This window comes from Pipra filicauda, unplaced genomic scaffold, assembly GCF_003945595.2.
Source record: "Pipra filicauda isolate LSUMZ 115617 unplaced genomic scaffold, ASM394559v2 scaffold42_size3861933_pilon, whole genome shotgun sequence".
Classification (NCBI taxonomy): Eukaryota; Metazoa; Chordata; class Aves; order Passeriformes; family Pipridae; genus Pipra; species Pipra filicauda.
Window position 1 is genome coordinate 557,979 of NW_024104565.1, and position 15,510 is coordinate 573,488.

The following is a 15,510-nucleotide window of genomic DNA, read 5'->3' on the forward strand; positions in this document are numbered from 1 at the left end:
AAAGATCCAGAAAATGTCTCTTATGCACCATCCTCATGTACACTCTTTTAAGAATATTATCCTATGCAAAACTCTATCTAATACTAAATAATTCACTCAGCGGGGAAGAACAAGTTTCTCCTTTTTTCAACTCATCATAGAAACAGTCCCCATTCTTTCTCAAAAGAAAGCTGTACTGAAAATACTGTTCTCACCATGGTAATGTTGATATTTAGATATTCATCTCTTTTACTGTATCATTATGATTTATGTCACGTTGAGTTTAATCTTTGAATAATCAGTCATATTTTCATTTATAAAAGTTGATCAATTAAGTTATTGAATATACTTATCCTCACAAGGAAAAGTTGTTTTTTCCCCTCCCTACTAAGTGATCTGCATACATATCTGTACAAAACTGAAATAGCACTTTTTCTGTTTATTTACTTTAGAAGCGAAAGATATATCAAATTATTCTTTGGACTTTTTTAAAGACTGATGTAAAAGCTGAGTGCCTAGTTTCCTACCTCCAGTTCCAAACCAGCTTGGCAACTTGGCAAGTGATTTGTCTGTGACTGATCTAGAGCAGAAATGAGAAAAACTGAAAATATTGTAGTTGCCTGAGCCAGTGCAAGCCCCAGGAGGACATAAGTTCTGTTTGATGTATCCAAGGGAAGGTCAAACTTCTGTGCCAGTCATATAGCAAATGGGAAATCTCCCATGAGAAGCCAGGGGTAGTTGGTGAGCAGAACCCAAGTTGCTCTTGCAAATCTGGCTTGCCAGGTTCTCTGCAATACTCATCTCCATCAACCAGGACTGGCAGTTGTTAGATTGCTGCACCATAAATTTAAGGTCTCCTGTAAGTGTTCTTCTCAAAAGCATAGGTACATACTAGCTTTGCAATGCAATGGTGCAATTATTAAAGACTGGAAAGCTTGTGGTAAGTGAAGGAGGGAGAGAGAATACAAGGGAAAGTAAAGAGGTAGTGGAAAGCACAGGTAGTATCACAAGAGACAGTTGACAGTCTTTTCCATCTCCCTTCCCTGAATACTTTGCAAGGAAAAAAATTATTCCTGTATACATACATCTCTTCCCAAAAGGTCCATCTCTGGGGAGGATTCAATATGTCCATACATGAAGTTACACCTATGCTTTGGATCCAAGTTACCGATTTTCATATTTTTAAGCATAATTTTTTTTCTCAGACTTTCAGGTGGAACAAACACTCATAGCCCCTCAAACTCATTTAGATTATCAGAGGGGTTGTTAGAGTTTTGTTCATTTTTAATGTGCTTTTACTGGCTGTAATTTTAAATTGTTTTCTCAGTATTTGCAACTCTCATGACTTTATTCACAATCCTGAGGGTTGTTCTTGAGTGGGTGATGAATGTACAGATGCACCCAAGCATGCAAATCCTCTCCATGGTTTTACGACCAGAAAATGTGCTCTTCTAGTCCTGGTGAAGATGTACCAAGGTGATTCTCTCCCTTTCTTAAAGAGTTCCAAGCAGTAGCTTTAAAAAGCAAACCCCATTCAATAAAACTAAAACTAATTAGTTCTATCCTGTAAGATCACATGTATTCCTACCCTGTATTAGAAGTGAAATTCTGGTAAAACATGGTGAGATGTTTCTTTATCATATACCCCAATAACGCTTCACTGTTTTATTCCTTCCTCTCTAGTGATTGCATTCTCTGTCAGTGACGCTCTTCAAAATCTCCTGGGCATTTGTTTCCTCCTAGCAGTACTCCTGACACTCCCTTTGCGGCTGCCCCTTCCATTCTCCTAATTAATGCAATGCTTTGATTCCACACTTATGACATTTTGCAGGTGGGCTGTAAGATTGGTGACATGTGTCAAGGCTCATTGACAGGCTGAAAATTTGTCTCATTTAGCGAAATGCTGCAATTTCTCTTCATTTTTATCATTTAACCTTATCACGACCACTTGCCTATGGAGTTGAGGTGAACAGTGTTACGTCTTCCACAATTAATTCCTCTCAGTGTATTAATTGGGCTTTAAATCTCCTATAGAATGCCAAAAGTTGCTATGACAAGTTAAAAGCCATCCTTTAACACAAATATCAAGTCAGGTATTGTATTCTGGAGGTTAAAATCTCTCCTGTCAGTGCTAGGTTTTGCTAAAACGTACATAAAATTTAGCATGCCTTTTAGACTGTCTCTATTTGCTAATGCTCAGAGGAACCTACCATGGTATTATTACAATGAAATTATTAATTTTTTATTTTAAAATATATATATATATACACACAGATATATATATATGTATGATTTCTAATAAGTGTTCATTTTTTTCTTTCTAACGACTCCATCTTCATTGTAACACAGAAAATGCATGTTCCAAGGCTCTGTGGTTTTCTATGGAGAACAAAATATCAGGGAGATAATATATTAGACATGGAAGACAAGTTCTTCCATCAGATGTCTTATTGGTAAGCAGAAAAAAAAAATTTAAAAAGGAACATTTAGAAAAAATATTTCTGGAATTGCGGAATCAAAAGTTCGATCATTCCAATTTTTGTTACTTTAAACTGAGTGAATGAAGATCACATATATTTAAACAAAAAATTCTGTGTATAAAGACCATATGCAGCTTTGCTTCTAGTTGGGTTTTTTCACTTCTTTTTTTCAAAGATTACTTATCCCAGAAATACCAATATAGTTCAAACTACAGTGAAGAAAAATTCTAATTAAATACTATAGCGTTAGTCCATTAGTATCCTTCAAGTATTTACAAAGATGTTTTTACACTGAAATGTTCATAATACAATAGGAATTGGGGTGGAAAACCACTTTTCAAGAGAAGACTTCAAAATTGCATCTAACTTCTGTGGACCACTCATTGGCTTAGACTAAAATAGATTCTGTCAAGGCTAGATAGAAATAGCAATATTAGCATCTGATCCGTGCAAGTTGATTTTCTTTCTACATGCAGTTGCCAATATTCAAAAAAATTGCAAATCAGAAGGCTACATATTTATGAGAACTAGTCTCCATAAATCTCAAATTTTATCATGTTAGAAGTTTCATTCTAAATGGGAAAAGTAAACTTGTCAGTGAAACTTGCAAATCAGTTTTATCACTGTCTATGTGTGCATATGTATGATTTATAACTATGAAATTCCAAATTGAGCTTGTAAGTAGGTCTGATAAGTTTTCCTACTTCAAATTTCATCTTTTTCTAGGCGGTAAAAGGGGAGTCACGAGATTATTATGGCTGGTATCACTCAAGAATATGGATTTCATATGTTGTGCACGCAGTACCACGCACTGTCCTCATTGCAGTGGAACTATTAGTCTTACAACAATAAATGATTCTTTAGAAAATGATCTAATTGATTAAATCCACAAACTTAATAAAATACATCCAGATTTTGATTCACAGCAACAGTGCTGTGAATCAAACAGCTGCAAATTTCTAGTTCCACAGTCATCTACAGTGATAGGAAACTACAGAAATGGGAACTGGAGGCTCATTGGCTCATCTTTCTAATATAACATAGCATAAATCAGTTAAAAATATTATCTTCCTCTACTATTATAGTAGAGACAGGACTTGCTGGGACCTCTACTGTTCCAGTTACCCGTAGCACTGATTCAAACCAGCAATTGTTTGCCATGATAATAAAATTATTTATTGTCTGCATGTCTGTAAATTACATTCATCCTAAAAAAATAGTAAACTGTCTTCAGATCTATTTTATATATAAGCAATGATTTCATCATCAAAGCTACAATTAAGTGTAGAATAACTGATGACTTTAGGCATCAAACGAATCAAGGGATTGCATTCTTTTAGTGCTTTGTCAGCTCCACCACATACAAAACACAATTGAAAATAAAGGATACATTTTTGGTCTTAATATAATTTGTATGTTGTGAAACATTAAAAATGCAAACAGGAAGGGAAGATGCTTCTGGACGTCAAATTTGTAATGCTTTTTTATTTTCTCTAATTGCTTGGTAAGCTGCTAGAAAAGCTTTGCCTTTTTCTTGGCAATAACCTTCAGAGATCTTTGTAAAGCAGTTTTACACAGTTTGCACATTCTTTTCCTCATGTTTTTACATGCTGGTTATGGAGCTATCTGAAGATGTATTCCTATTATCCTACATGTTTGTCTGAAGTTGTACCACTTCTAAAATAAGCCAATTAATTAGTCAAGATGGGCTCTTTTCAGCTGCACACTCATTTTCAAATGAATTTATTGAAGGAAAGGATTTACAGCATATGGACTCACAGACTTCTCATAAGTTAAACTGGCATCCATATGTACAGCTTTCAGTAGAGAACTCTAGAGTAATATTTACAATGTAAATATCAACTTTTATTACATAAGAAACAAATATATCACAACTGTCACTTCACAACATATTTGTTCTGGTTTGATGACTAAAGTCATCTCTTTGAAATACTATGTGGAACTCAAAAATAGCTTGTTCTTGTCATAGACTTTATCAGGTGTCCTTCAGAGGTCCTGAAAAGCAAAGGAGAAATATGCTTTAAAAGTGCTGCACTACTACTCTTTCTCATTTAGTCAATGCCAGAAGTTTTAGAAGGTGCAAAATCCAGGAGCAGGTATGTTTCATGATAAACCTATCTAGAAAGAACATTTCTTTCCAGAACCACATCACTTACAAATTATTTCAATCCTCAAAGCATAAGCAGTTTATGTCCTTTCTAATATTTGGGAACTTAAGAAGAACTGGAAAGGAAAAGAATATTTTCTCTTTTTTTTTTTAAGTCTAGTAAGGAAACAAAGTTTGGAGAAATGTCTTTTCTTGTATCATCCCCAGCTCCTCCCCCCCCAAAAAAAGTTATCCTCAAGAGTAGTCTTTTAATCTTTTTTCTTGCTTGTATTTGAGACATAGCTGAATGCCAAAACCCATACTACCATCAGTTTGATAATGCACTTCTAAGAATACCAAACTCAATTAACTTTTATGTTTCTATGTTACCTTTTCAATGTTATATTCCTGCAAGTGTTGATGAGAAAGGTTTCCATTTCAGTAAACCAACGAAATGCATTTGTGAATGATTTTAGAAAAAAAATAGTGGTAGCTAAACAGAAAACAGCAACTGTAATATTTGCATGTCAGATGATCCTCCCTTAGGTAGGGGTCAAGTGTTTTCTTTATGCATAAAGTTCATGTTGCTGATCCTCTTAGTTCTGGGGGCAACTCCTTTCTGATGAAATAGATGTTAAACAAAATCTGCAGCATTTTTTTTTTAATTAAAAGAAAGATCCTTGAGTTTGTTTTCTGAAGAAATAATAGTCTTTGTAATTAAAAATGAGTCAGTTCTGGTTTTATTCTACAGTGCACACTGGTTGAAACACCCCAGTGAGTTAGGTGCATTATTAACAGTGGCATTTAATTATGAATTTTCAATAAAAGCATTCATGGGATACCTTAAATCTTATTATTATTTAAATTATTATTTTATTCAGACACAATCTCTATAACATAAGCATTTCATGGAACATGACTCCCTTTCCTAGATGATTCTGATTTGCTAATAGATCACACTTCATATACAATTAATCTCATTTTATGGGTCGAGTCAAGTAACAGACAACAAGAGGAAAGAAAATCTGGGCATACCAGAGGGAGGTGGCTCAACAGCTCATCTACAGAATCATAGTTTTCTGAGAAGGAAGGTTCAAGAAGTTCTGCTTCATCTCGAAGTTTAGCAGGGTTTAGCTCTTCCTGGCTGTTGTGGATCAGAAACAAGTTTTATTGCTCTCAGAAGAAAAAGCAAACAAGAAAGCAAAGCCGCCTTCTAACTGTAGCTTCTGTACATTTTATTATATTTATACCGAAGTGTTATAAAATGTGAAATAGTATGTTTAATGAATGAAGAGCCATTTAAAAGCAGATGTCTAAATGAGTGAATATATAGATAGAATACAGGGTCTACAAAAATGTATGCTGGCATTTCTCACCTATACTGATTAGGACATATGGCCTTCTATGGACTTCTAAATTTTCATTTCATGTGTTTATTTAGAGGAAAATTTTCAATAAATTTCTTTATAAAATTGTTTCTCATGTTCCATAGCTCTGTGAATTCTTTCCTTAAGAAGATTTTTCATAAATAAAAACATTTTTGAATCTGTCAGAAGCTTTTTAAAATTGCCAGAAGCAGTCTCCTCTTTATTCTTTTATTCTAATTTGATTGTAGTGTCTGTTCCAGTCAGGAAGAAAATGTTGTCTGTATTTGAAAACCATGTTATAAACTATGCTATCAAGTCATTAATGTTCATTGCCTCTTGTTTGCCCTCTCTGTATACATAAATGGATATAAACCTTTTCTGTCTTAATACCACAAAAGTATGGAAACAATATATATTTGCTTTCTTGTAGTACCTTCTTTTTCCAGTTAAAACTGAGTTTAAGTATTTCTTCACAGCCATCTGCTTTCGAAAGCGGCTGTAGTTGTCAGTGAAGACAGCATCAGAATGGCGTTTGACAGGACTGTCCTGAGAGCTGGCAATACACAATTATGAAGAAAAAATTAATAGATAATACCTGGTTAAAAGTAGATACCTTTAAATGAGTGAAACAAACTTTACAATACTGATTAGCTAAATAAAATTAAATTTTCATTTCAGCTTTCATTTCCAACTATGACTTTGGATCTTTCTTCTGTTGAAAAGAAGCCACGGCTTTTATTGCTTACCGTGTATTTTAATAACAAGGATCAAATTCCAAAGATTAGTATTCAGTCTTTTTGGGCACACCTTCCACTGATTTTTTTCTCCTACTCAACTTTGCCATGGCCCATGCAATTAGGATCCATACTCAATGATTTCTAGATCACTTGTCCCAGGAATTCTGCAAGATCAAGTGGTTGAGTGTGGAATTCATTACTCCCTCCTATCTGTTCTCATAGCCCAGATTACTATTTTAAATAAACAGATTTTATTCTGATGTCTATAATTTTTATAAATATTAGTACAAACTGTGTAAAATTTTAGTACAATTCCAAGGTGCAGCTTGGTTTAAGTCACAGTAAGTCTTAAAGGACCCCATCACTGTTCATATTGAATGCTGTGAAGATGGAGCCTGCCACCGAGGAAAGTAAAAGTGTAGCATCACATAAGTAGCTATAATTACTTGTTCTAAGGAGGTTTCAGAAGAAAAAAACACACCTTGTGAAATCCAAACCTGGAGGCCTATTTTTCATTCACAACCTTGGGAAGCCTCAGTGTGTTCTGTTTTAAATTATCTATGTTAGTTTATAACATATGAGAAACTGGAATTATATGTTCTGGAACAAAGGCAGCATTGACACAAATGGAGGACGTAATTTTTACTCAGCTTTTGAGCATATGGAGTAGCCTCTCAATGGAACTGTCATAGTGGATCAGTCCAAAGCGTTCTACTAATACATTCCCAAAAGTAACCGGTAGCTGTTGCTTAGGGATATGAAAACAAGAAAAGTATACAGTGATCCTTCCCAGCACCCCACAAACATTAGTTTATGAATGTCCCAGTCTGGAAGTTGCATCCAGACCCCTTGTCTATTAATTTTGCTCTTTCTTTTTTGAATCCTGCTACAATATGGATTTCACAAACATCTGGCAATATGTTCTACAGTTGGAAAAAACAACTCCTTTACATTTTCACTATAAACCAATTTTTTCTTAATTTCATTGAGCATTTCCTTGTTGTTATGTAAGTACTGAACAATCATTCACTTTGTATTTACTTTTGCCATTCATCCACCACGCTAGTAAAAACACAACCAGAGAAAAAGAATTAGCAAATTACCATGCTAATCATTATAATATATTTTCCATGCTTTGTACAGTGTCTATTGCTCTACCTCTCACAACTGTATCAGGAATAAATAGTAACATGATCATTTAGTAATATCACTAAATACTTATATAGGATTTTCAGCTCCTCCATAATTATAGCATCTTCTTTTTCATTAACTCTAAATCACAAAAAGGAGAACTTAGGTACAGAAGGGAGAAAAGATGCCAGTGAAGTCAGCTAGGAAAAAAATCTACCTAATGTAAGTGTCACCTCACCTAACTCGTTTTCTAATAAGCGAATGCAGATATCTCTTCACAGCAAGTTTAGCCAAAAGATGGCTGTAGACACTGGTGAAAATTCCATCAGCATGCCTTGCATTTCTGAAATGGACAATAAATAAACTCTACAATACAGCCTGGGTTCATATCATTTTGATAATGTTCATTTTGTAATCATACTGCTTTCCTTAATTTATCTATTGTACATATTAAATTAAACTAATTTCATAAAACAGCTTCCAGATTTTCACAATATAATTTTTAGCCCTTCCTGGAAAGTGAACGCATTCATCATGCCAGAATGGCAATGCAATCAACATTTCTGCCAACATCCCTACTGCTACCAGTACTCAACCAGCGGCTGTGTGTTTTTCTTCTGTAATTGAATCTTCCTTTCCTGTTTCTCAATTTGAAAATGTGAATGGCATAAATCAAGTAGTCCGTCATCATTTGTATTTATGATAATGAAGAAACTCACGTATCAATAATTCTGGACAGATCAAAATAGAATTTCTCATTTTCAGGTAGTGTGTTCTGCAAAATGTCTGACTCTGATTTTAATGACCCACGGGCATGGTCAGGTTCACTGGCTCCATCAAATGGCATTCTGTTTCCCAATCTGTTGGAGAAAGAAACCATATAAAGTACAGCTAGCTGAGGACATGCAACACTTCAACGTAGCTTACATTTTGGTTTGTGTCAAAAATGCACATCTACCTACTTTAATCTGTAAGGCATTTTAAAGAAGTCTAGATAAAATAAAAGTCACTTTCAGGTAGAATCAATGCTGAATGGTAGATTAATTGACTTAACAGATCCTTCTCTCAAATGTATATTTTCTAGATATGTGTTGTCATCGCACGCAGTTTATTTCAGTGAACAGTGCATAATGTGTGGTGATTACAGCACAAGTGACAACCACGAAACTTTTTCTAACAACTATATTTTGGATAAATGATGGATGGAATTAACAGTCACTACACTTGCAAAGTGAAAACAGTTCCTGTGACGTACTAACCTCCCAGTTAAGATTTAAGATATGCACTGAAATGCATAATGAAACAATTCTTAGGTCTTCTCCAAAGAAAACAAATACATCAAGAACTTTAAATTAAATATACGAAGTTCAGTTATGTATCTCTATGTGTTTTTATTCTCTCATAAATATTCACATTTAATCTCTTAAAATGTTTATCACATCAATTGCTTTGTATAAACTGATTTACAGTTACTTCACATTTTCATATACTGCTGTTTCCTATGATGTGTCCTATTTTATCACGGGTAGTGTGACTGCATAGCAGTGGTATGATATCAGACATTCCTTCTGGCTACTCTTATGTTCTCTGGCAGACAATAGGCTCCCATCACTTTAGGAAACTCCTGCATGTGATGATGTGCAGAAATCACACATTAAAAGTAGGATAGGCTATCACTCTTGTAATTTTGTGGTCACTATTGGCACTGCTTATGTATCTGAGTCATGTAAGACTTCTGTCTGGTAAAAAAATCGTGCAAAGTTGCTGCATAAGATAAACCAGTTCAAGTCACACCTTTTGTAAGTCAGTCACCGTGCTGGTTTGCCGTACTGTTTACCATTGGTATTTATACACATTATATTCCTCTTACCTAAATGTAAACCGTACCGTTCTACCATCTGATTTAACTTAGCTGAACAACTAATAGGAACTTCAACCAGCCAAAGCACTTAGCGGTACAAAACCTACACACCGGTCTGTTCCGACCGACACGCTCACGTCCCAGGGCACACCGTAACCTACATCCCCTCCGCCTCCCGCACATACCGCGGTCACCGCTTCGCAGCCCGTGGGGCAGCCGCCGCGGGAGGTGAGTCCATGTCCCGGGGGCTTTTACAGGTGAGATCAGCGGGCACCGGCCGGGACACGCCTGACCGGAGCCTCGCCTTGAAGACCTCGCGCACCCTCCCGCCCCCAGACAAACGCCCGACGGGAGGCGCCGCACTGCACGTTTGTTGGAAGGGCACTGCGCGCTTGTTAGAAGGGCGCAACGGAGGACTGTCTCTTTCACAGCCCCTCTCGGCTCCCGGCGGGGCCGGGCAGGCCCGTGCGGGCCGGCGGGGCGCGGCGCGGAGCGCGGCCCTTACCGCGGCACGGGAGGGAAGGCGGCGCCTCTCGGGGGCAGCGCCCGCGCCCGCCAGCAGAGCGCGCTGAGGAGGGCGAGGGCGAGGAGGAGCGGGGAGGCGCCGCGGTGCTCCATGGCCGCCACCTGCGGAGGGAAGAGCGCAGCCGTCACCCACCGACCCGGCCCGCCCGCACCGACGGGACCCGCGCCCGGGTGCCGGGGCTTCGCCTTGGGCCGCCGCGCAACTGCCCCGGCACCCGGCTCCGTCCCAACCGCGGTCCCGGTCCCGAGAGACGCCGCTGGCAGCTCCCCCGCCACCGCGACCCTGCTGCCGGCAGGGAGAGCTGGCACCCCAGAAGGCGACCCTCGGCCAGCTGTGAGGGGCGGTGGCCCACGGGGCTTAGCGACTTAGGCGGCAAAAAGGAAGGGTCCCTCCACGGCTGCCCGGGGCCATCAGAACCGCTCCCTGCTCCCCCGACGGCCGAGACGTCTTCCCTGCGGGTCCGGGAGGGGAGAAGGGAAGCGTGGGTGTGGGACGGGGATACCCTCCTCATCCGCTGGGAAGTTGCCGCTGCGGCGGAGGGAAAGTTACTCACGGAGCCGCGAGTCCGTCGGTGGGTCTGGCTGTGCGGGCGCGGAGCGAGGCGGTGCTGGAGGAGTGCGCCCTGCCCGGCTGCGCGGCTGCCGGAGCGGTGGCAGAGGGTGAGGATGAGGAGGATGAAGAGGAGAGCTCCGTCTCGCCGCACGCTCTGAGCTGCCCGCCGCGCCGCCGCGTTTTATAGCGTTTACACGTTTCTGCTTCCAAAGAAGCAATCACGTTACTGGAGAGACGTCACCCTTCCCAAGGGGACGGTCGCTTTGTTCAGGACAGTCAGACTTATATTTAACTCATGAGCGGTAGCGCACCCTACCTCTTCCCCCACCTTCTCCCTCCCCCGAGCCCCCCCGGCCCTTATTTGATTTATATTAATGACATAGTTCTGCAGGAAGCGGAGCCCCGTCGGCGGGGTGATTCCGCCTCGCCAGGCAGGAGACCAGGCGGCCGTCGGGGGCTGCGGTGGGCACGTCGTACCGCGCACCCCTGCCCGCACCCGGTATAGCCGGAGGGGAGGTGGCGGCACTCCCCGGAGCCCTCCGCTCCCTCCCCACCCCTATAGCCCCCGTACTTCCCTACGCAGTCTCCTTCCCTAGAGGTTACTCCTTTCCCTAACTCTTCTCCGGTGTTTTCATGCTGGGCTGGTCCCTCTCCGTCCCTGGCACATGCCCGTCCTTTACAGGGATTCCCGCCCGAGATGCGCAGGGAGCTGGTCTTAATTTTTTTCTCCGGGTTTTAGCTTGATTTTAGCAGATGTCGGGGGGTTTGCCAGTCTTTGATTTTTCGTTTAAACTGTGTGTGTGTTCGTGTAAAACGGATTAAACCCCACATCCAAGCGCTGCTTGGTGCGGCCAAGCACCGCAGGTGCTTGTGACCGTTCCGCGGATCCCAGCGCCGGCACATGCTGCATGGGCGCGCAGGGAGCGCGGCTGGAGAGTATATTAAACCCCCGTGAGCAGGAGGGGAATCAGCTCTTCTTTCTAGGGTTCTTAAGCCCAAACCTCGGGGCTGGAGTCACTGCCAGAGTAAGGGAGAATCAGATAGTTTCAAGTCTTTGATTTTCTCCTTCGAATTTTCCCTACCTCGGAGAGATCTGTGAGCAGCAGGGAGAGAAACACAGGGGAAGTGGGCGTGGGACCCGTATGCAGGCCGGCAGCACCTCTTCAGTGTCGTGCCGTGCCTGCCCTGGAATATTTGCCAAACAGTCCCGGAAGAATTTCAGCTGAAAAGGTCATTATCCTCTTTTCTTTTTTCTTAATTTTTTTTCTTGAGCTTTTGTGCTCTAATCCTCCTACTCAGTCAGTAACGATTGTACCAAATCTATACAGATGATTTCACCATTTTTTCTTACCTCTATTAAGTTTCTCTGTTCCATGTTTCACTAAAGGTTAGGCAGGCTCAATGCCGAAGATTCTGCGATGCTTAATCGTATTTTCTAATTCAGTTACATAAAGAATAAGTGAATTAGATTAAAAATGCCTGGAAATTTGGTTCTCGGATGACAGCTGTGACTAAAACCAGAGTTCCTGCAGTAGTCTAATTTCAGGAAAATTTCCCCTTGTTACTACGTAACTGGAGGTCGAAGATGCTATTCTGCTCTGGAATGGTGAGATGAGCATCAATGGCACCGTATTCCTCTCACCCCTCAGAAATATCCCAGCTAGGGCGCATAGGCGTTGTGCTGTATGCACGACTTGGGGAAGTGCAGTGGACTTCACCCAGCTGCTTGAAAGAGGAGAAACCCATCTCCATCGCCGGGGCGCCGAGAAGTCTTCGGGTTCCCAGGCTCCTGGCCTGGAGCGGCGAGCGAGGAGGGGAGGTGGCTCTCGGGACGGAGGGCGGGGGCACCCCGCGGCCAGGGCCGGGCTCGGGGGTACCGCAGCGCTGCGGCTGCCTGCTCCTCAGCCCCTCCCTTCCTTCTGAGTCCCGCTCCCGCCGAGGGCGCCGCTGCGGGAAAAGCCCAAACGCTGCTGGCAGCGGGAAGTGGAGAAGAAAGAAGTTTCCTTCTAGCGCTAGAACGCCTGAGTTAGCGCAGCCTGAGGAGCGGGGTCTCGCAGGAGTCCTGCGGTCTGCGGTCCCTGGGAGGGAGGAGGGGATTATCCAATTCAGTCTAAGGAATATGTGAAAAACAAGTCTGCTGTCAGTTGCTATGTATGTGCAATATGGGTGGCCGCAAAGTGTGAGGAGACATACATGCCTAAAAATTTGAGAATCACTGACAAATCAGTGCTTTCTTACCATACCGTACCATACCATGCTGTGATGTACTGTACTGCACCGTTCCATACCACATCTGGTAAATCTGGTTTGCTGTAACTTCGTTCCCCTTTTCACAGGTAGTACACTAGATTGCTCAATATGCTGTAAGTCTGGCTAAAATGCCCTCAGAACCTCTCTAGAGAAGACAGTATTGATAAGAAAACTCTATAGCCCCCTTAACGATCTGAGAAATTTGTAGTGCATCTAATCTTACAATACCATTTATTTTCCCTATTCTATAGATAAGAGACTGAGTCATAGGGAGATCAAGTGGATTCCCCTTGCTTACCCAGGAAATCCCCAGTGGAGCTTTGAAGTGACCCCAAATGTCCCAAGCACTCTGCAGTCACACTAACAATTGTCTGCATTTCCCTTCCACACCTTATTACAACCCACCATCTTCTCCTCTTTAATCAAAAGAAACTGAAGAAGAAATGCCATCTCTCCCTTTCTCCTTATTCCTCACATTTCTCAAGAGGATTTTCTGTGACTGAGGTTTGTTTGGGGTGACTGAGAAAGGTTTGGGATGGCAATCCAAATTGTATCTTTTCCATTTTTTTCCCCTGAAGCTTAAATACACTGTTATTTCCACATCCAAAAATGTTTTGATAAGAGCAAGGCATTGAAAGGAAAATAATACTATATAAGCATTCAGATGGAGAAAAGACCCTTCTCCCTTAGGAGTCCTAAGCAAGTCCTCTTAAGATCTAGGCAGATAAACTCTTTCTAGAAGGTAACTCCTACTGTCTTCTACTGACAGAAATTCTGCCCTTTCAGGAGAGTGCCACTTGGGAAAAAAAAGTGCTTGAGAGCTTCTCCAGGATAATAATTAGACACAGGCAACTCCACGGAAGTTAATTATTTTGCAGTGATTGTTGCAGGAATCCTTATGCTTAGCAGCTCACCACCTACTGAACCTTTTATCTTTGTTCTATGTATTATCAAATATCTTTTGGCTACCTTCACTTTTGCTTTATATTCTTTACTGTTCCACTTAACAACAACAAGGTTATAATCATAAAGATTGAGCAAAGAGCAGAAGTTGTCTGAAAGTTTATCTCACCATTTGTATACAAATTTGTGTGATGTATATATAAATCTAGTATTACCTAAAATAGTTACATCATCTGGGGTAAGATATTTGGGAATTGTTAGTTTTTTTAGTTAAACTTGTTTACTAATTTCAGCATGTAAAACTTTTCTGAAATTGATGTGCTAAAAATCTCCTAAAGCCAAATCCTTAGATGAGAGAAATCTGCTTAGTTCCATGAAGGACCTGCTTAATATTTACCAGATCTATCATGTAATTGTATTTTAAGAAAAGAGTTATATCAGAAATAGAAATATTTTTTGGGGAAAAAAAGGATAAAAATATTGAGTTGTTTTAGGACTTGTGTATTACATCAGGAAAACAAAACTTCTACTGACTCATGAGCTCTCTCTTACTAATCATCGGGTTAGCGGAATGTCCCTTGTGCATTACAGCTCATTTTCCTGTAGATGAGTTCAGAAACTCTGCCTTTGATCCCATAGCCGTATCACATTGATCCATGAGTTTTTAGAGCTTATAGAGCAGATTGATGGAGCGCTACTATTCAGCAGCTAACAGAAGAGCTTTTTCAACTTCCACAAAAAAGATAAGAGACAAAAGGTCAAGAAACGGTATATGAAGAGTAAAAAATACAACTAAAAAGTGATAACTGACCTGCCCTTCTCTCTTTAATGACATGATTAGTATAATCTCCAATATCTGCTCTCAGCACCCTGTTGCACGGCTGAGTCCCACTCTCACATAAACATCCACATTCCTCAATATCACCTGGTTTGAGAAAATGGATGGAATGCTGAAATGAAAATTATGAAACTTGTTACAGCCTCACTTTCTTTGCACCTATCTCTGAATGCTTCTCAGAAGAAATAAGGAGAAAACCATCAGTTTGTTCTTTTAGGTAAGTTATATTTCAAAAGCACAGTCCACTTTCTACTACACCTTTAGCCTGAGTCAGCTCTGCAGACTCAGAAACGTGATGGCAAGCAGAATAAAACACAGACAAATACTTTGCAGTTGAAAACACATGACTTGCCTTCTGCAGCAGAAAATTCAGCAGAAGATTGCTTGTCTCTTAGTTTCCCAGGCTGTGGGGGGCGTTGCACAGGTGTAACAGGGGAGCCTTTGTTTTCTCTCTCACCCTTTTTGAGCCCTGCTTTCAGGTCACAAGTGTGGATCCTCACAGGAGAGTCATTAACTGAAGTAAACTCCTGCAGCATGTAAATTATATTAATAAACATGATACTACGGACACCACTTGAACAATTCTGTCCTATTGCAGGTGGTAGTTTTGCATTATGACTCTGTGTGGATTAACAGTTTTCAAAATCAGTTTTCAAAATCACTGGAACATTTGGATTATGCCTATGCCTCCCAACGACTCTTCCATCTCTTGCATTAGTATGTCCTAGCATGTCATCAACACAGACATGCTTGATTTTTTGAAACTTCCCAGTGGATAT

At 40.6% G+C, this 15,510-nt stretch overlaps 1 protein-coding gene across 2 annotated transcripts; it reads right to left on the reverse strand.

Annotated features, from left to right (window-relative positions):
- Positions 1-4,171: 4,171 nt before the first annotated feature.
- LOC113994612 (vasoactive intestinal peptide) lies at positions 4,172-10,988 on the reverse strand. 2 transcript variants are annotated; one of them, XM_027733855.2, is made up of 7 exons: positions 10,742-10,975; positions 10,168-10,289; positions 8,521-8,661; positions 8,040-8,144; positions 6,367-6,486; positions 5,602-5,710; positions 4,172-4,475 (listed from the first exon to the last, which is right to left on the reverse strand). In XM_027733855.2, the coding sequence occupies exons 2-7, from the start codon at positions 10,278-10,280 to the stop codon at positions 4,467-4,469; spliced, it is 597 nt and encodes a 198-aa protein (XP_027589656.1). In that variant the 5' UTR covers positions 10,281-10,289; positions 10,742-10,975; the 3' UTR covers positions 4,172-4,466. The 2 variants fall into 2 exon arrangements, with proteins under 2 accessions (XP_027589656.1, XP_027589657.1); XM_027733856.2 differs by lacking the exon at positions 8,040-8,144 and having other exon boundaries at positions 10,742-10,988.
- Between the last annotated feature and the right edge of the window lie 4,522 nt (positions 10,989-15,510).

Bases quoted from the DNA above. Each gene is read 5' to 3' on its own strand.
- LOC113994612 (XM_027733855.2), bottom strand. From the start codon at position 10,280: ATGGAGCACCGCGGCGCCTCCCCGCTCCTCCTCGCCCTCGCCCTCCTC. The intron at 8,662-10,167 runs GTAAGGGCCGCG...TTTCTCCAACAG, and splicing joins GCCTTCCCTCCCGTGCCGCG to ATTGGGAAACAGAATGCCAT. The intron at 8,145-8,520 runs GTGAGTTTCTTC...TGTCCATTTCAG, and splicing joins CTGTCCAGAATTATTGATAC to AAATGCAAGGCATGCTGATG.